This window comes from Myodes glareolus, chromosome 5, assembly GCF_982192425.1.
Source record: "Myodes glareolus chromosome 5, mMyoGla1.1, whole genome shotgun sequence".
Lineage (NCBI taxonomy): Eukaryota > Metazoa > Chordata > Mammalia > Rodentia > Cricetidae > Myodes > Myodes glareolus.
The window spans coordinates 32,421,213-32,443,981 of record NC_142030.1 but is presented as its reverse complement, the minus strand read 5'-3'; the positions used below and the strand labels follow the sequence as shown (position 1 = coordinate 32,443,981).

Genomic DNA, 22,769 nt, shown 5'->3' with positions numbered 1-22,769 from the left:
ATGCTCCCTCATGCCCCACACAAACCCCCCACCTTTTCACAGTTTAGAAAATGTTACAACTATTGTTTACATTCTACAGAAACAAAATATAATAATCTAAACAAACTACTAAGGTTAAAAAAATAAACTCCAGTGGAGGCTCTGGAAAGAGTTGGAGGAGGGCAGACCATAGCAAAATACATTGTGTATATTTTTAAATATCTAATTACAAAGCCAGGCAGTGGTGGCCACGCCTTTAATCCCAGTGCATGGAAGGCAGAGACAGGTGGATCTCTGTGAGTTGGAGGCCAGCCTGGTCTACAGAGTGAGTTCCAGGACAGGGTCCAAAACTACAGAGAAACCCTGTCTCAAAACAACAGAAAAATCTATTTACAAATATCAAAACTACGGGTTAACTCAGCCAAATCCCTTCTAAATGCCCCACTTGCTTAAATTTGGCCAAATGGCACTGGATCTCTGAGTGACTGTTACTCCCCTCATCTAAGGTCTGATCAGGCCAATATGGGGAAGTGGCTATCTAAAATTATAGCTAAGCTCTGTCTGGTTGTATGAAAACTTAAGGGACCCAGAGGCTGTTCACTCTGGGGAACATGATGACAAAGTTTGCTAGGTGGAGACTCTGAGACAATCAAAGACAAGTATCCTCATTATAAAGTCACCTGGGCTGTTGATGGCTAATGAGACCCTGACACTCTTCCTGAGTTGACAGGATGGCCTTGTTTCTGGGTTGCCAGTCTGGCCCATGCTTTCATTTTTAGCTGGGGCATTGTGCCATCTGCCAGGACCTAGAAGACACCAATCTGGTCCATAGAAATTAAAAGAATTGATATGTTTGCCAGTCTAGGATGCAGGGACGCACGCTTATATCTAGGGCCAGGTCACAATTCACATTTGCAAACTTTCCTCTTGGGTACAAGAAGTCTTAGGCAACCACTCATGGGGATCCTGGATCTTTGTTAAGTGTTAAAGGTTTCATTCATAGAAGCTTGTAAGACTCCTGGACTCCACCTTAGCCCCCACGCTGCTCCCTAAATTCTTGCAACTCATGGATTGCAGGCTAGTCCCAGCACAGCCTTGAGGAGCCTGCAGGTGTGTTTTGATAGGACTCTTCTCCTGCAGGGCAGTATACATAGCTATTGTCAGCCCCTTGTTGCCCAACTAGCCAAAGAAGCATTGGTGATCTGACTGCAACTTGCAGAGGTGCAGGCTGCATCTGAGAGCCTGATGCTCCTCTGTTACTTGGACCAAATTTGTCCTGATACCCTGAGAGCAATAAGGGCACTCGCTACCCTAAGTCCCTATGACCCTGTTGTAGGATGAGCCGGTCTGCAAAGGATGTCTCTTGGTAGCTCTGGGGCCGCTGCAGCTGTTGCTGTTCTCTGCAATTATTCAGCTGCTGTTCTGGGAACAGCGAGGAATAGTTGCCATCATCCATCTGCCTCTGCACACCAGGAACAGCCAAAGACAGAGAACACTGGTTTTCTTGTATCTCAGGTCAGTCACCCTTATAACACTGCTCACACATAGGGGGAGGAGTAAAGTTTGTTGGTTTGCAGTTGAAAGAAGATCCACTTTCACTGGTACCTTGATAGCACACAGCTCCACTTGATCTCATTTTATTGCTTTGGACCATAGCATTCACCAGCAGCTTTCTGGGGCTCCACAGAATAGACAGGGAGACTCAAAGGTGCCACCTGGTCATAAGAGACTTGCTCAACGCTGTAATTGGGACCTTGCACCTGGGTATCTTGGTGTCCTGTAAGCATGTAGTCTTGGCTCTTGTGCATTCTCCCGGTGTCAAAACTTTTGTCTCTAAATTTTGATAGCCTTGCTCTTCTATTCTGAAACCAGTTCTAAAGACAAAGAGGAAATGGTTAATCAAATCTGCTTTCTAGCACTGCCCCACAGTGTTCTTTCCCCTTTTTCTTTTTTCCTTTTGTTTTGACACAGGGTCTCCCTATTATGTAGATCTGACTGTCCTGGAACTCACTATGCCTCAAACTCAGAGATCCACCAACAGAGCAATGGGAGTAAAGATGTGTGCCACCCTGCCAAGTTTCACAGTCATTTTCACAGGCACTTTCACAGGGTAGTAAGGTTCAGCCTTACTGTCTTGCTTCCTGACCTCACAAAGACAGGGAAAAATGAAGTACGGAAGCCTGCTCCAACCAACCCTGTGTAGCCTCTGCATCTACACAGAACAAACCGGAACTGCCCCTTAACACTTCCTAGATACTTCACCTAGCTGCCCCCAGCCAAGATACAATAAATTACAAGTTATATTCTTATGGGTGACACAAAACGAGGCAAGACTTAGCCATGCCACGGTAGGTGTTTTATGTGGTTCTAACCACATCTGGTTTCATTTTTAGCATCCTTAAAAATAATAGCTATACATGAAAATCATGGTCCAAAGCTTTTGCAGGGAAGGGGAGGTGTAGAAATTATATAAAAAAAAACAATTTAAAGATGTAGGACAGGTCTGAGAGCACACACTTTTAAACCCAATAATTGGGAAGCAGAGGCAGCAGGATCTCTCTGTGTGTTCAAGATCAGCCTGGCTGACATAGTGAGTTCCAGGATGGCCAGGGCTACATAATGAATCCTTTCTCATAATTATTAAATAAATAAATAAGGGTTTGAGATACACACCCATAATCCTAGCACTTGGAAAACTGAGGCAGGAAGATTCAGAGTTTAAAGTCACTAGTGAGGAACCTACTCATTTTGCTAAATGATCATGTTACAAATTTTGTGTAATGTTGGTTTTCGAAACAGGGTTTCTCTGTGTAGTCTTAGAGTTTATCTTGGACTCACTCTGTAGATCAGGTTGTACTCAAACTCAGAGATCTACCTACCTCTGCCTCCCGAGTGCTGGAAATAATTAAAGGTGTGCACCACTACCGCACTTTAATAAACACAACCGCAAGTGTTAAGGGGCAGTTCCTGTTTGTTCTGTCTAGATGCAGAGGCTGCAACAGGGTTGCTTGGAGCAGGCTTCCCTACTTAAACATGGAAGCGGGAGGGGGAGGGAGGGGCTGCACAGCTCACAGCCTTCACCATAATGTGCAGGCCTAGGAAAGGCTGTCTTCATTTTTCCCTGTCTTTTCAAGGATTATTTTTATAATCATATATTTGTGCTGCTTTCAACCTATCAAAGGTACTTCTTTTGCAGCAGACAGTAGTTAATATAGAGACTTATAATTAGTCAAGGTACTGAGTGCTTGTGAGGCCCAATTCTCCAAGGGACATCTATACCAACAAACCCCTCCAAGGCTCAGGAACACCATGGAGGAAGACTGTAAAAGAATGTAAAATCCTGCCAGGCAGTAGTGGCACACTCCTCTAATCCCAGGGTTTGGGAAGCAGAGGCAGGTGGATCTGTGGGTTCAAGGACAGACTGGTCTACAGAGTGAGTTTCAGGACAGCCAGGAATGCTTCACAGAGAAACCCTGTCTAAAAAAGCAAAACAAAGGCTGGCCGGTGGTGGTGCATGCCTTTAATCCCAGAACTTTGGGAGGCAGGCAGACCTCTGTGATCTCTGTAAGTTCGAGGTCAGCCTCGTCTACAAGAGCTAGTTCCAGGACAGGCTCCAAAGCTACAGAGAAACCCTGTCTCGAAAACAAAAACAAAAAAAAACCAAACAGCCGGGTAGTGGTGGCAGCGGCAGCATACGCCTTTAATCCCAACACTTGGGAGGAAGAGTCAGGCGGATTCTCTGTAAGTTTGAGGACAGCCTGGTCTACAAGAGGTAGTTCCACGACAGCCAGGACTACTACACAGAGGAACCCTGTCTCGAAAACCCAAAAGAAAAAAAAAACCCACCTAAACAAACAAGACAAAAGAATGTAAAATCCCAAAGAAGTGTGTTGTGAGTGCTTCTGCTACACTCATGAGCTCCCACTTCAAAGTAGATTTGATTAACTATAAAACAACCACATAGCTGGGACGTGTAAGATCAAGTCAGCCCCGCCTGTCCAGCATAGGAAGGAAGACAACGCCAATGGCCAATCTTCCAGTTTCGTTTTTCAAGGCAATCCTTTCTCCCCTTCCCTTGTTATATATCTGATCTCTTAGCAGACTGTTCCACCTTTAAAATGGACAACATTTTCAATCCTAAAATCAATACCCAGAAATCTTCCTACTTTGTCCTTGCCATAGCTATCACCAGCATAAAACCATCACAGTTCCTGTCCTGGGTAACGCCAATGACTTTTAATTTGTTGCTGTTATTTGGAGACAGGGTTTGTCCCTGTCACCCTGGCTGTCCTGGAACTCGCTCTGTAGACCAGGCTGGTCTCCAAGAGATTCCCCTGCCTCTCACAGCACCCATGTCAGTGTATGGACTAAAGGCATCCACAACCATTCATGGCCTAAATTTTTTAATCTTATGTTGTATGGATGTTTTGCCTGCTTGTGTATCTGTGTACCATGCTTGTGGTATGCCTGTAAAGGTCAGAAAAGAATGTCAAATCCCCTAGAACTGGAGTTCCAGAGGCAAGAGCTGGGTGGGTGCTGGGCATTAAGCCTAGCTCCTTTAGAAGAGCAGCCTGTGCTCTCAAGCCATCTCTCCAGACCTGGAGGGGCTTAAATCCTTAAAGTTCCTGCTTCCAAATGTCCCTCATAATAAGTTATTTTCTATCTAAATTGTGTCAAATTGAAAGAAGAAAAATGACATGTTAACAATGCCTGATGCCAAGACGTGTCAGCTTTCCTATGATTCTTTGCTTCATTTTCCGAATGGCCCACAGAAGGGCATATCCTCGTGAAAAGCTGCAGAGATCTGACTTACTTCAATCACATACACTGTGCACCTGCACTCCTGTGCCAGATTTTCCTTGGTTGTGAAATCTGGATAACGATTCTGTTCAAATAATTGTTGAAGTATCTTCAGGTCATCCTTGGTAAACTTATGCCGTGGTTTTAACCTTCCTCTTCCACGCTCTGTTCTTGCTTTCCTGCAACTGTCTTCTTTGTCAGGAGAGCCAGGAAAATGAGGAAACAGAAATGCATTAGACATCAGTAGCACCCAGAGATGCTACAGAGCAACAACAGCACTCATTTGTCGACTGACTATTCATAAAGACTTTTTTTTCTTTTAAAAGAAACAAAAACACATGGTGTTCTCATTGGATGCAGAAAAGGCCTCTGACAAAAATCTTACAGCCATTCAAAAAGTCCTGGAGAAATTAGAGATACAGGAACATACTTAAATATAATAAAGTTAATTTCCAGCAAGTCTATAGCCAATATCAACTTAAATAGAGAGAAACTCAAAGCAATTTCACATAAGTCAGGAACGAGACAAGACTGTCTACTCTCCCCATATCTATTCGATATAGAACTAAGTTTTAACTAAAGCACTAAATTGGAAAGGAAGAAGTCTAATTTGTGAATGATATAATAGGATACATACACTAAAAAATACACTAAAGATTCCACCAGGGAACTCCTACAGCTGATAAATACCCTCAAAGTGGCTGGATACAAACAAGATCGGCTCAAAAAACCAGTAGTCCTCCTATATAGAAATGACAAACAGATGAGAAGGAAGTCAAGGAAACAACACCTTTCACAATAACCTCAAATAAAATAAAATATCTTGGTGCAACTCTAAGCAACTGAAAGACTTGCAGAGTAAAAACTTCAAGTCTTTGAAAAAAGAAATTGCTTCTAGTAGATGGAAAGATCTCCCATGCTCATGGAGAGGTGGGAGGTAACTAGGAGAGGGAAGAGAAACTATAATCAGGATATATTGTGTGAGGAAAAAAAAATCTAGTTTCAATAAAAGAAAAAAAGAAAAGAATGGCTACTACCGAAAAAAAATTAAATTAAGAGCTGGAGAGATGGCTCAGCTCTTCCCACCACCAACATGGTGGCTCAAGCTGCCTGTAACTACAATACTAGGTGATCCGGCGCCCTCTTCTGACCTCTGTAGGCACCAGGCATGCACACACAGACAAATACTCAAATATATAAAATAAAAACAAATTTTCTTTAGACTGACTTAGTCAGCCCAAGGGAATAGCTGAGAGCTAGGGTAGGCTCTACATACTCAAGTTCACCCCAGTGTTAAAGTCACCTTGACGCTAACTCACCCCCTCTCATGCCATTACCCACTCTGGCCTGCAGGATCCGATCACTTTGTATAGGCCCTACATTTAATGTTGATACATTGAGGATGCTTTTTTCAACATGCTAACTTTAGGGTCATGACCATAGTACTCAGGTTCATTCAGATGACTACAATAAACATTCACAAAGTTTTAGACATTTAAATGTGTAACAGGTTAAAATAATAGATTGGTCATGCATTTAAAAGTAACTAATATAGGGTCATCAAGATGGCTCAGAAAGTAAAGTTTCTTAACCCCAAGTCTGACAGAATTTGTTTGACTCTTGGGATCCACAAGCTCCCTAGAACTTGTCTTCTGTCTTCTGTGTGCCCTCCCCTCAAGCAATATGTAAACAAATCAAAGTCCTGGTTTGTTCAACAAACTGCTAACACCACTAAATGCTACACTTTTAAGTCCAGTCGGTGAATTTTGTTTTTTCACCACAATTTGAAAATATATTTTAACTGGGCAGTGGTGGTACATGCCTTTAATCCCAGCACTCGGGAGGCAGACAGGCAGATCTCTGAGTTTGAGGCCAGTCTGGGCTACTGAGCAATTTCCAGGCTCCAAAGCTACACAGAAGACCCCTGTCTCATAAAATCAAAAACGAAGGAAAGAAAAAAGAGAAGAAAAGGAAAGAAAGGAAGATTACCCGACTTTGCTATTGTTATAGCGGCAAAGAACAGAGGAAAATATAAAGGTGAATGTCACATTCCAACAGCTAAGGGAAGAAAGAGGATGACCACGTGTGTCAAATATCTACAAGGCTGAGACATGAGTATAGCTGGTCCTTATGTAAGATTTTAGACAATTCTGAAGCCATTTCTGACAATTCCAAACCCTCTCAGCCTCTGTGTCTCAGTGCTTCCCTTCCACCCCTGGGAACCAAAGACCTAACAGCTAGCTACACATGCACGTACTCAGTTCCTGAACAATTACCCATACACGTATGTTTTGACTCAGTCCCCTGGGAAACAGGGTCAAAATGACCTCTTACCTCATCTGATCTGACAATAGTTCTCCAGTCAATTATTGGTATTAGCCCTTTTCGAATAAGCCAATCATAATGGTCAAGGAACAACCCCTCTTGTTTCTATGGGGCCTTCTCCTTTAAAAGTAGACTGTACCAGCTAGTTGGAGTCTCTCAGCTTCCCGAATGCTGGGGGACCCTGTCATGACAGAATTAATAAAGTCCTCATGCTTTTGCATCGGCTGTGGTGTATGAGGTGGTCTCTGGGGGCGACTCCTTCTCGGTTTGGACACTAGAGTCCAACACTTAAACCCAGCAGTAGGTTGAATTTACTATTGTTATTGGAGAAAGACAAAATGAGAAGCTCTACCTGAGGTAGGCAGAAGTCATAGCTAGAGAATCGGAGTTCTTGTCCAGTCCCAACATCTCCAGGAACCCCATGGGTCCAGCATTTACATTGTCTGCCTCAGGTAACATGCCCCAGATTGAAGCGTTTTTTCCTGACCTTAGAAATTATTTCTGATGTGGAAAAGAAAATCAGCCTTACACTGATTTGTCTGCCCAAGGGTGGCCCTTTACATTGCTCTAACAATTTCTATACCAGACTAGCTGGTCCCTGGCTCTTATAATATATACTCCTGAACTTATCCAGTATTTTTATGTTTCTGGTGGTGCAGACTGAACCCGGGGCCTCACACTGGCCTACCAAGTAATCTACCACTGACCTGAGTCCCCAGTCCTCCTCCATCAAAAAGCACCTCTACAAAAATTCAGGAGAGTAAAAGAGCCCAAAGGCTCTACCTCTTGATTCAGCCCTCTTCCCTTTGGACCAGGGATTATTCCTGAGGCCGTGTGCATCATGGCCATTCCCTTTAATACAGAATGCCGCTGGGCTGGTGCCATTCCCTAACACACATCCTGACCCAACACTGCAAATGAAATCCCAAGCATAGTTTTATGTTACCTGCAAATAGTTCCATGTAGACCTCTAACATAGGAGATGCCCCCTTTAATGTAACCACACGTTTATTTGTAGGCACTTGAGTCTCTGGGGAAATTCCCACCAACCACCTCACCAGGCAGCAGACAGGAGCAATTACACTGTTTATAAGAGCTGCCTCTATTCTACAAACTACTTTTAAGAGATTTAAAAAAGGAGAAATGGTAACTCACATCCCTACAAACAGACAAACAAAAGCCCAGATGCAGGCATGCCCAACTTGTAGGCAGAATGTGCTGGGATGAATGCAGCCCAACACATCTGTAGATGAATAATCAAAATATCAAAGGTTAGACATTCCTGGGTAGAGCATCAGATAAATAGCCAGCTACAAAAGCCAGAGTGTGGTCCCTATGCAAGGAACTTACCTTTGGAAGCCATTTGGGAAACTTCCAATCCCAAACCTTGCTCGCTGCAGAAAAGAAAAAAAAAAAAGAAAAAGCTTTTTTTTTTCCTAATTATATAATAAGCGAAGAGCGGGGCGGTGGTGGCACACACCTTTAATCCTAGCTCCCGGAATTCGGGAGGCAGAGGAAGGTGAATTTCTGTGAGTTCAAGATCAGCCTGGTCTACAGAATGAGTGCCAGGACAGGCTCCAAAGCTACAGAGAAACCCTGTCTCGAAAAACCGTAATAATAATAATAATAAAAGTAATAATAATAATAATAGTATTAATAATAATAATAAATAAGTGAAGGCTGCCCCCTCCTCAGAAACGCCCGAAAGAACCCACCCAATCTTCACTCAAAACAAGGTTCCACCCTTGACCCAGCCCTATTCTCCACCCAGGACCTTAGGCAGAAGAAAAAAAAAAAGTCTGCCTTTTCAAACACACCTTACATTCCTTAGACACACACTGAAAGGAATCTTCATATTTAATCTCTGTGTTATCTTTATAATGTTGGCATTTTAGTCCCACCTAGACTGGAAGGCAGGGAGGGCAGATCTCCTAGACCAGAGTGAGTTGAGGACCTTGAAGCTAAGCTTACCACATTCCACTGAGTAGTACAAGTGAAAGCTACGTGAGAACCAAGTCTGTCTAGCTCACAGTGTCCATAACATTCAATAAATGATGGATTAATGAATACTGAGAATATAGACAATAGAGGGTCCATGGTGACATTGAAAAGGACATTATAAAACTCTTGTGGGGTTTTTTTGTTTGTTTATTTGGTTTGGTTTTGGTTTTTCGAGACAAGATTTCTCTGTAGCTTTGGAGCCTGTCCTGGAACTAGCTCTTGTAGACCAGGTTGGCCTCAAACTCACAGAGATCTGCCTGCCTCTGACTCCCAAGTGCTGGGATTAAAGGCGTGCACCACCACTGCCCAGCTGACTCTTGTGTTCTATAAGCTTTAAATTGTTTGGTTTCTGAGTATCTCTTGTAGCCCAGGTCAGCCTCAACTCCTGCCCCACCCCACCCCGCATAGCTGAAGCTGACCTTAAATTCCTGATGCTCCTGCTGACTCTTAACCTTTAGATCTAATCAGGAATGGGGAAAATAGGACACCTATAATTCCAAACTACTCAAAAAAGCTGAGGCTCGAACTCACAGAGCTATATGCCTGTCTCTACCTCCAGAGCTCTGGAATTAAAGACACATGCCACCACCACCGATCAGAAATAATGTTTTTAACTGAGCAAGTTAATGGCACCTGATCTTTCTGGCTGCCTCTGTGCTATGTGATTCCATTCTCCTACCCTGCATCGAACTTCTGGGGGTGGTAGAGAGGATCTGTAGCTACAGTTATTTTCCTCCTGCTGGTTTCTCTGGATCGGTTTTCTCCACCTGCCTGTTCCCAAAGCCACTTGTAAAATAACCACTCCGAGGCTTAATATTAACTACATACTCTTTAGCCTATTAGCTCAGGTTTCTTCTTCTTCTTCTTCTTCTTCTTTTTTTTTTTTTGGTTTTCAAGACAGAGTTTCTCTGTGGCTTTGGAGTCTGTCCTGTAACTAGCTTTTGTAGACCAGGCTGGACTCGAACGAACTCACAGAGATCTGCCTGCCTTGGCCTCCCAAGTGTTGGGATTAAAGGCATGCGCCACCACCGCCTAGCCTTAGCTCAGGCTTCTTATTAACTCTTACATCTTAAATTTATCAACTCATCTCTGTGCCCTATTTAGTGTAGCCCCATTTGTGTCTTTGGGTTTGGGAATAGAGTTCCAGATTTGGTTAGCTCCTCCCCTATCTAATAGGTAACTAATTGCTGCAGAATCATTTGATGGCTCACTCATTTTCTCTTTAATTTGAAGTGTCACCTTCATCATAAAATCTATGCTTAGATACATGTGAGATCTAATGAAAGACCCCCCCCCCGGTATGGGGAGACTCTCGCTCAAGTCTCGGGATAACATGACACTCCCCCACACACACAAGAACTCACGAGAGACCGTCCTTGCTGCAATCACACGAGGTTTATTTACATATTTATTTACTTGGGGGAAGAGTTCGACCCCAAGTAGCTGGGAGAAGGGGTATTTAAGGGAAGAAACCACAACCCAGTAATCCAAAGGGAGTAGGGAGGGCGTCATTGGAAAATTCCAAAAATACCAATTATTGTTCTTTTTAAAAATAATATGATATGATGGCCCGGGCAGCCTGCAAGCCAGGCAGAAGCTGCCGCCGGAGCAGTACAGGGTCCCTGGGCGAGCGGCAGAGTCAGGCGGCTGGATGAGGTGAACAGCAAAGTAAATGGACATGAGGCTATACATAAAGCTAGACATTTATTACTTAAAGAAAGAAAAAGCATAGACAAACATAGAGAAAACAAAGACATACATACATACACACATGCGCACACACACATACACACACACGAGAGAGAGAGAGAGAGAGAGAGAGAGAGAGAGAGAGAGAGAGAGAAGATGGTGACGGGGGAGGGTCAAAAGTGGCTGGGATGGGCGTGGTTAGTTCTTAAAGTGTCCCAATGGAATAACACCAATGATCATTGAAAATCCTGAAAATACCAGTGATAATCACAAGGGGGTGACTCCCTGTTTCTCAAGATTATTCTCAAGATTATAATCCAACTTTATCTCCAGCTACTTCCTGAAACCGAGTCACTGAACCAGTTAATCTAGATTTCTGATTCTTCTCTCCCTGCTTAGATTTTTGGCTCTATTTTTTTCTGCTAGGGGTGTCTGGATTTATCCAGGTCTTTCACTATGTCTGAAATTATTGTTTTCCATTGCTCTTTTTGCATGTCAAATGCCAAGGGTATCGTTTTGGTATTGTGAGATAAGGTCCACTATATCACCCAAGCTGACTTCACATTCTCCATCTTCCTACCTTTGCCTCTACAGTTCTAGAATTACGGGTATGTGCTATCATGCCCAGCTACCTGCAGCATATTTTTGCTTGTTCTGCATATATTAAGTAGTTATTACCCTTAAGTATCTTTTCATTTTTCTGTCCCAGTCAAATTATCTGAGGATGCTCACTGCCATGATCCCATGATCTTTTTTTTTTTTTAATGTTTTTTGAGACAGGGTTTTTCTGACTGTCCTGAAACTCACTCTGTAGACCAGGCTGGTCTCAAACTCACACAGATCCCCTTGCTTCTGCCTCCCTGAGTGCTGGGATGAAGGTGTGTAAGACTTTAAGACAATTCTGAAGCCATTTCTGACAATTCCAAACCCTCTCAGCCTCTGTGTCTCAGTGCTTCCCTTCCACCCCTGGGAACCAAAGACCTAACAGCTAGCTAGCTACACATGCACGTACTCAGTTCCTGAACAATTACCCATACACGTATGTTTTGACTCAGTCCCCTGGGAAACAGGGTCAAAATGACCTCTTACCTTATCTGATCTGACAATAGTTCTCCAGTCAATTATTGGTATTAGCCCTTTTCGAATAAGCCAATCATAATGGTCAAGGAACAACCCCTCTTGTTTCTATGGGGCCTTCTCCTTTAAAAGTAGACTGTACCAGCTAGTTGGAGTCTCTCAGCTTCCCGAATGCTGGGGGACCCTGTCATGACAGAATTAATAAAATTTTCATGCTTTTGCATTGGCTGTGGTGTATGAGGTGGTCTCTGGGGGTGACTCCTTCTCGGGTTGGACACTAGAGTCCAACAGGTGTGCACCACCTCTGCCTGGCTCATCTTTGCTCTTGCTCTTTTATCCACTGTGAATATTGACGATTTCCTTGCAGGTTTTTCAAGTTCATGGTGTCTTTTCTAGGAAAGGGGGGATTTTTTGTTGCTTGGATGTGGAGGGTGTTGTTGTTTATGACGGCATGTTCCCCGGCAGGCTCGCAGAGCAGCCCTAGTCCGACAAGGACGGCTGTGGGTCCCCTGCAAGGTCCCCAGGGTGGCAGGCTGGTCCCGCCATGCGGCCCGGAGAGTCAGGCGGGCGGGTACGGCAGATAATAGTAAATAGACGTAGGCTAAACATAAAGCTAAACATTTACTACTTAAAGAAGAGACAGAGAGACAGATACAGAGAGACATAAAGACATAAAAACATAGAGACACAGAGGAGACACGTGTGCACATGCGGAGAGAAAGGGACAGAAGAGGAAGAGTTAAGATGGCGACCAGAAGGTCAGAAGTGGCTGGGAGTGGGCATGGCTTGCCCTTAAAGGGACCAAAGCAAAAGAATAACAGAGGGTATCTTTAAAATTTTTTTTTAATGTCAGGTGGTGGTTGTGCATGCCTTTAATCCCTGCATTCAGGAGGCAGAGGCAATTGGATCTCTAAGTTAAAGGCCAGCCTGGTCTACAGAACTAGCTCCAGGACAGCAGAACTACACAGAGACCCTGTCTCAAGTGTCTGTTTATTGTGTGCAGGCACGAATGAGTCACAGTTTGAGTGAGGCAAGAGGATAACCTTTGGGAGTGCTCTCACCGCTTCTGACATGTGGGTTCCAGGTGAGACCTGGCAACGTGGTAATCTCCCCTGAGTTTTGTTTTGTTTTAGGGAGAGAGGTGTTTTTACTGTGTTACACTGGTTGTCCTGGAACTCACTTTGTAGACCAGGCTGGCCTTGAACTCCCAAGTGCAGGGATAAAAGGCTCACGCCTGTCAGGCTCCTCCCTTAAGTTTTTAAAAACAAGGGTCATTTTGCCCAAACTAATCTCTTATTTGCTACTTAGTTAAAAACAACCTTGAACTCTTGATTCAAGGTTATTCCGTCAGGAAATTACTCACCTTTATTTCCCTGTTGTTTTCCATATACTGGTCATTAACACAGCCAAAATGGAGAAAGTTTGCAGGTGTGAAATCCTCTGCCCTCCTGGAGGTAAGGGGCAAGGTGCTTGAGTGTGGCTAAGAAGTCAGACTCCCTCCACTGCAGAGGGTGAGCAGGTTCGAAAAGAGAAGCGCTTCTCATCAACTAATCGACCTATTACTCTTTATGATTTATTATCAGTAATGTTTTGAATCCCTATTTTATATGCCTATATATGCACATATATGTGTTTATATGTGTGTGTGTGTGTATGGTCACACCAAAATTTCTCAGGTGAAAGGTCATGAGTAGAAAGAGTTTAAGTGTCCTGCTCTAGAGCTAACTGCATCTGGGAGAAAACAAACGGCACGGGGAGTGCCATGACCATCAACAGGGGTCTTGACGAGGACGGGCTCTGCAAAATGACAGTGGATTTCTTATCTTGAGGTATGGGGGGGGAGTACCTGGTAAAGATGACCAGCAGTTAACTGAGGAAAAAGAAAGAAAGAAGAAAAAAAAAAAAACAAGAGTCAAGACTCAAGAGACCCTTTTAGAGTCAGCCAGGCGTAGGTGAAAACCGAATCTCAAAAGCACTGAACACACAAAAGAGAAGACAAAAATTTGCACCTAGGAGATAAGAAGTAAAAGGGAAGCTGGGAAAACACTTAGGACCAAAAGATTGGTTTGAGCAAGATAAGCACTAAACACACACTATCAGCCAGGCATGGTAGTGCACACTTCAATCCCAACATTCGGGGTGACTCTCTGAGTTCCAGGCCGGCCTTGTCTACAGAGAAAGTTCCAGGACAGCTAGGCTGTTACACCGAGAAACGCTATCTCGGAAAACAAAAACAAACAAACAAAAACACTACCACAGTGTGGATGCCTGGAGGAGGTGACTGTTTACTGTAGCTTAGATTGCCCCCAACTCCCTACAAGTCTGAGCTGACCATCTTCTTCGAAACTTCTGCTTCCACCTCCCAAGTACTAGGATTACAAACATGTACCAGCACACGTGGCGTGAGTTTCTCTGAACCTTGTGTAGCGTAACCCAGGCTGGCTAAAACTCCTGAATCTTTTGCCTCAAAGTCACAGTTAATGCAGAGATTTAAACCACCACACCCACTTTTGTCACTGAGGAGTTTGATTTTTCTGCGTGCCATGGTTTAGCTGGGAAATGGATTGCATCACACCCTCTGGAATTCCTTCAGAACACTACTGCCCAAGACATGTTAAAAAAAACTGAGAAAAGAGAACCTGGGATGGTCTGCATGTTCTAAGAATTCATCTCACACAGCCTGGACTACTTGGCTCTTATATTCCCCACTCCATATCCATTATAGGACACTGGGCACCTTTCTGAGGACCTGCTACTTTCATATAGAAACAACTGTGTACTGCCTATAGATGTGCTGAGGATCAAACCAACTGAACCTTGCACTGTACTTTGTAAGCTTTCAATGCCAGGTATTATTGTATTTTCGAGACAGGGTATAATGGTAAAAATAAAACGGCACTGTTCCATGAGGGGGATGGATAGGCACACCATGCTGAGTGAGGTTGGATATTTATTTAGTGGGTTATGAAGGGGAAAGGGGAAACTGGGGTAGAGCAAAGAGAGAAAGTGAAAGAGAAACGCGGGGTGGGGGGGGGCTACCTCTTCTGAAGAGAGAGAGGGAAAAAAGGAGTTCAGGCTGGAAGGGGAAAGGGGCAAGGTGGGGAGGAGAGAGAAAAGGAGCTCAGGCTGAAAGCAGGAGGAAGATCAAAAAGAAAGATCCTGCTTGCCTTGGCAGAAGGGGGAGGGAGTGGGCGGGGCTTTTCTCTTAAAGGGACAGGGCAGGACAGACCAAGTCACAGGGACTTGAGACAGTAGTAGCTCCACCTCCCCATTCCTTGAATTACAGATTTATGCTGCCACACGTTGCTTGGTTTGCTTGGTTTGTTTTTTTTTTTTTTTTTTCGGTTGAATGTTGGTTTTGGGACAGCACCTCACGTAAACCCAACCTGGTCAGAACTTGCTGTTTATCTGAAGATGACTTTGAAATCCTGATCTTCCTGAGTGCTCGGATTAGAGGTTTGGGCCACCACCACACACAACTGCTGGCATGGTGCTGAAGACAGAACCCAGGGCTTTCTGCATGCTAGGCAAGCAAGCACTGTATTTACTCTCTGAACCACATTCCCAGCTCCTGAGGGCATTATTATTTTGACTGACCTGGATCTCACTAAGCAGCCCAATGAGACCTCGACCTATAGCAATACTCCTCCTCTGCCCTCTCAGTTTTCTGGGATTACAAATAGGAACCTCCAGCAAGTTATTTTAATACATTTTTCAGGCCCAAGCAAAACTTATCTTTCTTTGAAGATGCTCAATCAAAACAGTTGGGTACCCCATGTCTCTCAACACACACTGAAGATGTAACTAAGCATTGGGGTTGATGTCTACGCCAAAGTCTAAGTAATTATATTTTTGGCCAGGAAGTAGAGTTAACAGTATTAATCACTGATATTTGGTAAGCAGTATGGGTCAGAAGCTTGATGCTTTCTTTTTAGATAAACCCAAAACCCCGAGCTGGACTAATACATGACCTGTTTACAGATAGAGTGAACAGGCTAAGGAACCACGCTAAACTTGCTAGAGGGATAGCCTGACACCGTAAGCCGCCTGCTGTGTATGGCCCCACCCATTAAACAAATGAGGAGGAGGCGCAATACTTCTCGTGGTGTGCACGTCTCACCGGACTGGCTCGGAAACTAGACTCGCGATTTTGAGGGCGGCAAAAACGAGCTACTCGAGCTGAAATAGGGAGGTGCCTCCTGCACCGGATTCCCGGGGTCACCTGCAACCGAAACCTTCTGGGTCTGGTGCACAGGAAGCCTCTCGCCTCGCCTGGTGTAAAAGACACCGCTACAGCGATGGGGACGGCCCCAGGTGCAGGCTACTTCCAAAGGGGCAGCCTGTTTTGGTTCACAATCATCACCGTCTCCTTCACCTACTACACGGTAATGCCGGCAAGCGGCAGGCACGGGTCACGCAGTCGCACTGGCCTGCCCGAGCAAAGCCTGGGAAACCGGCTCGCCCGGCTCTCCCTGCGTGGACGAGGGTGGGAAGCAGGTCTTGCCCCACAACCCGGTGTTTAGGGCTCTCAAGATGGTGGTGGCGAAGTCGGAGGCCCGCAGGGACGCCGCTACATACTTCCGCGCAGCCAGACCCTGGCCCTCGTTGGTCACCGTCCTGGGGCTAGGCTACTTCGCGGTGAGGTTTGGAACCTACGGGCGCCACTAGCCCCCAGAACCCTGAGGGCAAAGTGCACGCGCGGAGAAGGAGGGGGAGGGGGCGGCTTCTGCGCACGCGAACAGCGGTTGCCTAGGTTACTAGTGTACGCGGAAGTTCGGTGGGCTCTGGGGATCTTCTAGTTGACGGTGTTCCGGTCCGGCGTCTTCTCCCTCCGTATCAATGAGGTTTAACCAAGTTTTATCGTTTGGGAAAGGGAGAAGTGAAGTTAGTATATTTCCGTAGACCTAACAACTCAATATAAAATTCGTAGCAGAGTGTTTGAATAAGTTTGAACTGCTTGGAAAATGATGATAAACTTAATGGATGGGTAGGGTTTAATTAGTAAGAAGGAAAGGAGAGAATATAACTGGATGTGGAAGAAGACAGTTGCATAGGGGAAGAATAACTTTTGCCCAGTTGAGAAAGATTTTGTTTAAAGAATAACGAGAAAGATGCTGGAGAATTGGGCTCAACTGGTATAATTATGAAGAAATGCTATTTAAATATTCCAGGAGACCCAAGGATTGTCGTGTCCACAGTGTTGTTGGTGTCTAGTGTGATCACCCCTGTCCTAATTTCACCATATGCAGAGGCGCGAATTGAAAAATTTCAAGGATATAGTTTTGTTCTGAGGTCCCCATCTAGCGGATATAGAAGGGAGGAAGTCTTTGCTAGTTCAAACAGTTATTGCAGTTACAATATGAGCTTCATCTGGACTTTGTGAAATAACATCCACAGAGAGGTAAAGGTGTCCTTGACAGAAATGTACAGGAATATAATATAATATAATATATAATTAATATAATATAATTTTAATAGTCATTGCAAATGTTGACATGTAATAGCAGAAACTACATGGCAGAGGCTGAGAAGATGGTCATTCAGCTACAGAACCCTTATATAAATAAACAGTTTCAGTTCAAACTTCAGTTTTAGGGGTACAAAAGGTGAAAGAACAGTTCTAAATTAAAATGGGAGATAGATCTGTTCTGGCTGTAACTTCTGCAGCCTAGCCAAGGCATGCAAATTCTGTAACAAATGGCTAATGACATCTATAAAATAACATTTTACCGTCATACATTAAGAATATCACACTCCATTAATCCCAGCTCTCTTGAGAGGCAGAGGCAGGCGGATCTCTGTGAGTTCGAGGCCAGCCTGGTCTACAAGAGCTAGTTCCAGGACAGGCTCCATAGCTTCAGAGAAACCTTGTCTTGAAAAACAAACAAACAAAAAGAATAGCAGTCTCCCTCTCCCTGGACACTGATTCTGAATACTATTTTCTCCAGCATAAATCTCACAATTAAGTTGTTATTCAGGAATAAAAGTTGGTACTGGAGGATTGGATGATTTCTTCATGTTCTTTGGTCTGTAGTTGTTTTTGTAGAATCATTATTGTTCCACAGCTGCTGTTAAATATAATCATTTACTGAACAAATTCTATGCTTCTGGTTCTCTTTCAGTGGGTTGTCTTCTGGCCTCAGAGTGTCCCTTATCAGAGCCTTGGACCCCTGGGTCCCTTTACAAAGTACTTGGTGGACCACCATCACACCCTCTTAAGAAATGGGTAAGAAAAGGGAGGTTATAGACACTCACTGCGGCTCCAGGCTCTCTGGGTACCTGGAAGGCTTACAGTTACCTTTAGGTAGCTAACAGAGATGCTAGTTTGCATTGAGATGCCTTTCTTTTTAAAGTTTCTGTGTTAGAGTTAATTAGTAAATTACTATAACCTTAAACTAAAAAACGGCTTTTTGTTGTTGTTTCAGGTATTGGCTTGCTTGGCTGATTCATGTGGGAGAGTCCCTATATGCCATGGTATTGTGCAAGTAAGTCTTTGTAATAGGAACTTCTCACTTTCATCTTGGTATTTGGTGTAAGTCATGAGCAGCCATGTCTAAATAATTTATACACTTTGAGGCTGAGAGCCTGCAGCCTGAATTCCTATACCTAATACTGAGCCTGGAACAGAGGTAGTCAGTAAATGTTTGATGAATGAATGCAGTTTGCTTGCATTTACCAATTAATTATTTAGTTGGGTCTTTTTTTCCTTTTTTGGTTTTTCGAGACGGAGTTTCTCTGTATAGCTTTGGAGCCTGTCCTGGAATTCACTCTATAGACCAGGCTGGTCTCAGACTCACAGAGATCCACCTGCCTCTGCCCCCTGAATGCTGGAATTAAAGGCAGAGGCTACCATCACCTGGCAATTAGTTAGTTATTTAATTGAGGTACTTTGCTGTGTTTCAAAAATTGTGTCTAACCAACTAGAGCAGTTAATACTCTGTCTTCTAATTTGCAAAAGAACTGAGTTATTGATCTAGGCTGTTGGTTTTTAATCCAGTTTCAAAACAGAATCACATGAAGAGCTGTTTTGAAATATATATGCCTGGTTTCCAGATCCAGAGATTGTGATCTGATAGACCTTGCTTTGACACAAGTATATGTAACTTTCCTAAAACTCCTCAGATAATTCTGTGGTTTGATATTAATTAAATACCACCCAAACCATATCCTCATATACTGCACTTCAGAATTGTAAATAGAACTAAAAGAAGAATACAATAATCCCCTGGCACCAACATTAAAGTTCTCTTGTTTAAATTTGCTCCTTTCCAGGCATAAAGGAATCACAGACGGCCAGGCTCAACTCCTCTGGTTCCTACAGACTTTCTTCTTTGGCATAGCTTCTCTTTCCATCCTGATTGCTTACAGACCAAAGCACAAAAAACACAATTAAAGGAGATAGCCAAGTTTTTTTTTTCCCACTTCTTTAAGCCCTCCTTTCTGTGGGTCCTAGTTTCTGTACAGATGACCTCTCTGCATTCCAGGCAGGGTCTGTCACAGAAACCTGTCTAAATTGCACTTATTTGGGGTGCTCTGACCAAACTTGGATAGAGCATTTGTTGTTTAAGAAAGACCCTGCCATTCCAGCTCTGCAGACGACCTGCTTGGAGGAGGCCTTGGGCCTCTTTCCTGAGGTCCTTGGCCGAGGCACTTTCCTCTTGTGTCTTTTGGCTAAAACACAAACTGGATTATTTTTTTATGGGTTCACCCTTGCCCTTCCTTCAGACTAATGCTCCCTCCCCTCCTCCCCACTGATAGGTTTCCACCCCCACCTTTCCCCCTGGTTCAGGACTAAGGTAAAGTAAAACTTCCACATATTACCAGTTCCATAGGCATTTATCCACCACGAAGCAGGATCTTATCCACACACACACACACACACAGAGTCGCTACCCCACCCCGCATCTTGTTTCTATTTCTCCAGCTACAGAGAAAGATAAAAACAAAGCAAGTGCCTGGCATAGAAACTGGAGGGACCTGCTGAGCCTAAGTCAGGAACATTGTGGGTGTCCTCCCTGATGCTGCGTACCAGAGGAGGTGACTGTTAAGTTGGAAGCGTAGCCCCCAGCCCCCAGGCCTGAGAGTTGTATTGGTCTGGACTCCAAATCCCAGAGTATTTATGTGAGCTCCCAAAGGAGAAATACGTGGTCCCTTTTCCTTCCTCATGGCCTCCCTGTTCCCCCTGGGGGCCACCCGAGAGCACAGGAATCCCATTAAACCTGGATATTTCTTAATTTGGCTTGCTTTGATTTGGCTTGATTGGGAATTTACATCGGCATAGAGCTTGCATTAGGAAAAATTTCTAACAGTGACTTTACCCAACTTATGGTTGGGTATGCTGAAAGACCCCCAGAGTAGGGAGACTCTCACTCAAGTCTCAGGATAACACGACCCCCCAAGAACTCACAAGAGACTGTCCTTGCTGCAATCACAGGAGGTTTATTGACAGGAACCAGCACGCTGGGGCCGAGACTCATTTCCCACGCAGGGGTAGCTCCCGAGTAACTGGGAGAAGGCGTATTTAGGGGAAGAAATCACAACCCAAAGGGGGTAGAGAGGGCGTCATTGGAAAATTCCGAAAATACCAGTGATAATCACAAGGGGGTAGCTACCCATTTCTCAAGATTATTCTCAAGATTATAATCTAACTTTATGGTCAGCTAGTTCCTGGAACAGAGTCACTGAACCCACTAATCTAGATTTTTGGCTCTACTCCTCCTGGTCCTTCGATGCTTAGGGAGCTAATGGCACTGCCGGGTTGTTCCTTCACTTCAAGCTACTTCTTATCCTTCCTTTCCCCTTGGTACTCAGCTCCAGCCCTACCCCATCGATGGTAACCCTTCAGGGTCGCAGACCGAAACTACAAACCCATCTCACTGTGCTCCATGCGTAACTTTCTCCATGTGAAAACTGTTGAGCCTGTTTAGTGCGCTCTGCCACAGACGCGCCCAAGACTGCTCCTATCGGCAGCAGCCCTCTGTGGGTCCTCCCTGGGAAACCTGGTTCCTCTCACACGTTCCTGCTCAGTCATCACTCCATTCTGGTGATACTCCTCCAGATTATCCAGCCTGCTACTTCTGCTTCCCCATTCACTGTGAGTACCTGATTAGTGCTAACTGTGTAGCTGACTATTGCTAACGATGCATAGCTGAATAGTGCTAACTGGTTGGGAAGAATCACTAACTCTTCTGTCCCCCAACCCTGGCAGGATGACACTGTCAACTCTAGGAGTCTTTACAGCTCTTTCCCCAGAAGACCAACTATTTTCAGAGCAATTCCTCATTTCCCTTCAGTGACATGGCAAGGCAATTTGTTTATGTTGGCAAGCATTTACAAGAAACACCTCAGGCCAGGAAAGCCCCCAAGTGAAGACTCACCCTGAAAGGTTGTAGACTCTTGCAAATGTATCTCAGCCTTCTGTTTTGGAATCAAGTATTGCATTTAGGTAAAAGGGATTTGTAACCAAGTTGGTTTGGGTTGCACACTTTATTTTGCTTCCTTTTCCTGAAGAGCACTTTTCCAGAACACTAGTCAGACTCTGGGAATTAATTTGAATTCTAAAGTTTTGTGTTCAACTCTATGCCTTCACCAAGAAAGGAATCCACTCTCGGCAGAGCAGGGCTTGGTGTGTCCATGGCAGCTACATCTCAGAGTCAGGAGGACAGGATCCGATCTGGTGAATGGAGTCTACATAAGCTTCCCATACACACACCACCCTCCACCATCCTGGGGTCAGGGATTTGATAGAGTCTTTCTCTGTAACTATAGTTGGCCTGGTATTCATTATATAGCCCAAGCTCGATTTGAACTCACAACAGTCTTCCTGCCTCATCCTCCAGCATGCCAGGCCTACTGGCATGCACCACCATATCCAGCTATATGTCTCAAGGAAGCCATTATCCCTGAAGAAACTGAGTGAATTCCTACCAAGATGGCTGACTAGCTCTGGCAGTTGGCCGAGTCCTTCAAGATGAAACCCACAGAAACAGGAACCATAGTGCCTTTTGTAATGGTCTGTCCTGTCCCTTTAAGAGACAAGCCCACCCACTCCTCCCCAGGCAAATGATCTTCCTTCTGCTTGTCTCTTAAAGGGACAGGACAGACTTAATTAAAGGTGGTGCCACACCTTGAATCTCAGCACTTGGGATCTCAATACTTGCAGGTGGATCTCTGTGGGTTTCAGGACAACTAGAACTATGTAATAGACCCTATCTCAAAAAAAAAAAAAAAGAAGAAGAAGAAGAAACAGTGGGAGCAAGAAAATGCATAGGTTTCCAAAACTGAGGCAGAGATATTGGAATTCCACACCACCTCACTACACTGAAGATTTCTAGAACTGGAGGCAGAATGCTAGTAACCAGTGTAGACTGACGCATGGAAAACCCAAGCTGAGAACGAGAACTTTACAAAATACTTTCTAGTCACATCCATAGGATATAATAGTTGTCAGGGTAGCCCTTTTAGCAGTAGCAATAGCATCTAACAGGATGCTATTCACAGACCCATCTAACAAATGCTGCTGCTACCCACATGAGAACCCTGGTTTCAACATCACTATGCTGACTCATGCCACACAATTTTGGAAGCGCACTGTGTTCAGCCAGTATCACTACAAACAGCCACTGTCTCTGCAGTCTTTACGCTTACATCTGAGTTCTTTTTTGTTTCTTCTGAATGTGCTATTGGTGTTCAGAGGGTTTTAAGTTTGTTTAGTAATTGCAATTGCCTTTTAGGTTTACTCTTCCCTGGCCTTCTTTTCTCCGTATTGCATCCTTGATATACATGATGCTGATAATGCCTCAAAGGCAAAACTATACCATAAGTGTGCTTGGAGAAGACTAGCTTCCCTCCTGCCCATGTCAGTTTATTCCCACCTGCTCACTTAGTTAAGGGGTAAG

The 22,769-nt window shown here is 44.3% G+C and overlaps 2 protein-coding genes across 3 annotated transcripts; one reads left to right on the top strand and one right to left on the bottom strand.

Annotated features, from left to right (window-relative positions):
- Positions 1–5,072, bottom strand: LOC125391564 (cytoplasmic polyadenylated homeobox-like protein). The gene is made up of 3 exons (XM_087906635.1): positions 4,793–5,072; positions 1,740–1,853; positions 1–1,681 (listed from the first exon to the last, which is right to left on the bottom strand). Exons 1-3 carry the CDS (start codon positions 5,018–5,020, stop codon positions 1,496–1,498), a joined length of 528 nt encoding a protein of 175 aa, XP_087762761.1. The 5' UTR covers positions 5,021–5,072; the 3' UTR covers positions 1–1,495.
- A 10,903-nt stretch (positions 5,073–15,975) lies between these two features.
- Positions 15,976–20,105, top strand: Tmem254 (transmembrane protein 254). 2 transcript variants are annotated; one of them, XM_048421317.3, is made up of 4 exons: positions 15,976–16,256; positions 17,994–18,097; positions 18,297–18,356; positions 19,144–20,105. In XM_048421317.3, the coding sequence occupies exons 1-4, from the start codon at positions 16,170–16,172 to the stop codon at positions 19,262–19,264; spliced, it is 372 nt and encodes a 123-aa protein (XP_048277274.1). In that variant the 5' UTR covers positions 15,976–16,169; the 3' UTR covers positions 19,265–20,105. The 2 variants fall into 2 exon arrangements, with proteins under 2 accessions (XP_048277274.1, XP_048277276.3); XM_048421319.3 differs by lacking the exon at positions 15,976–16,256 and adding an exon at positions 16,343–16,509.
- Positions 20,106–22,769: the final 2,664 nt, after the last annotated feature.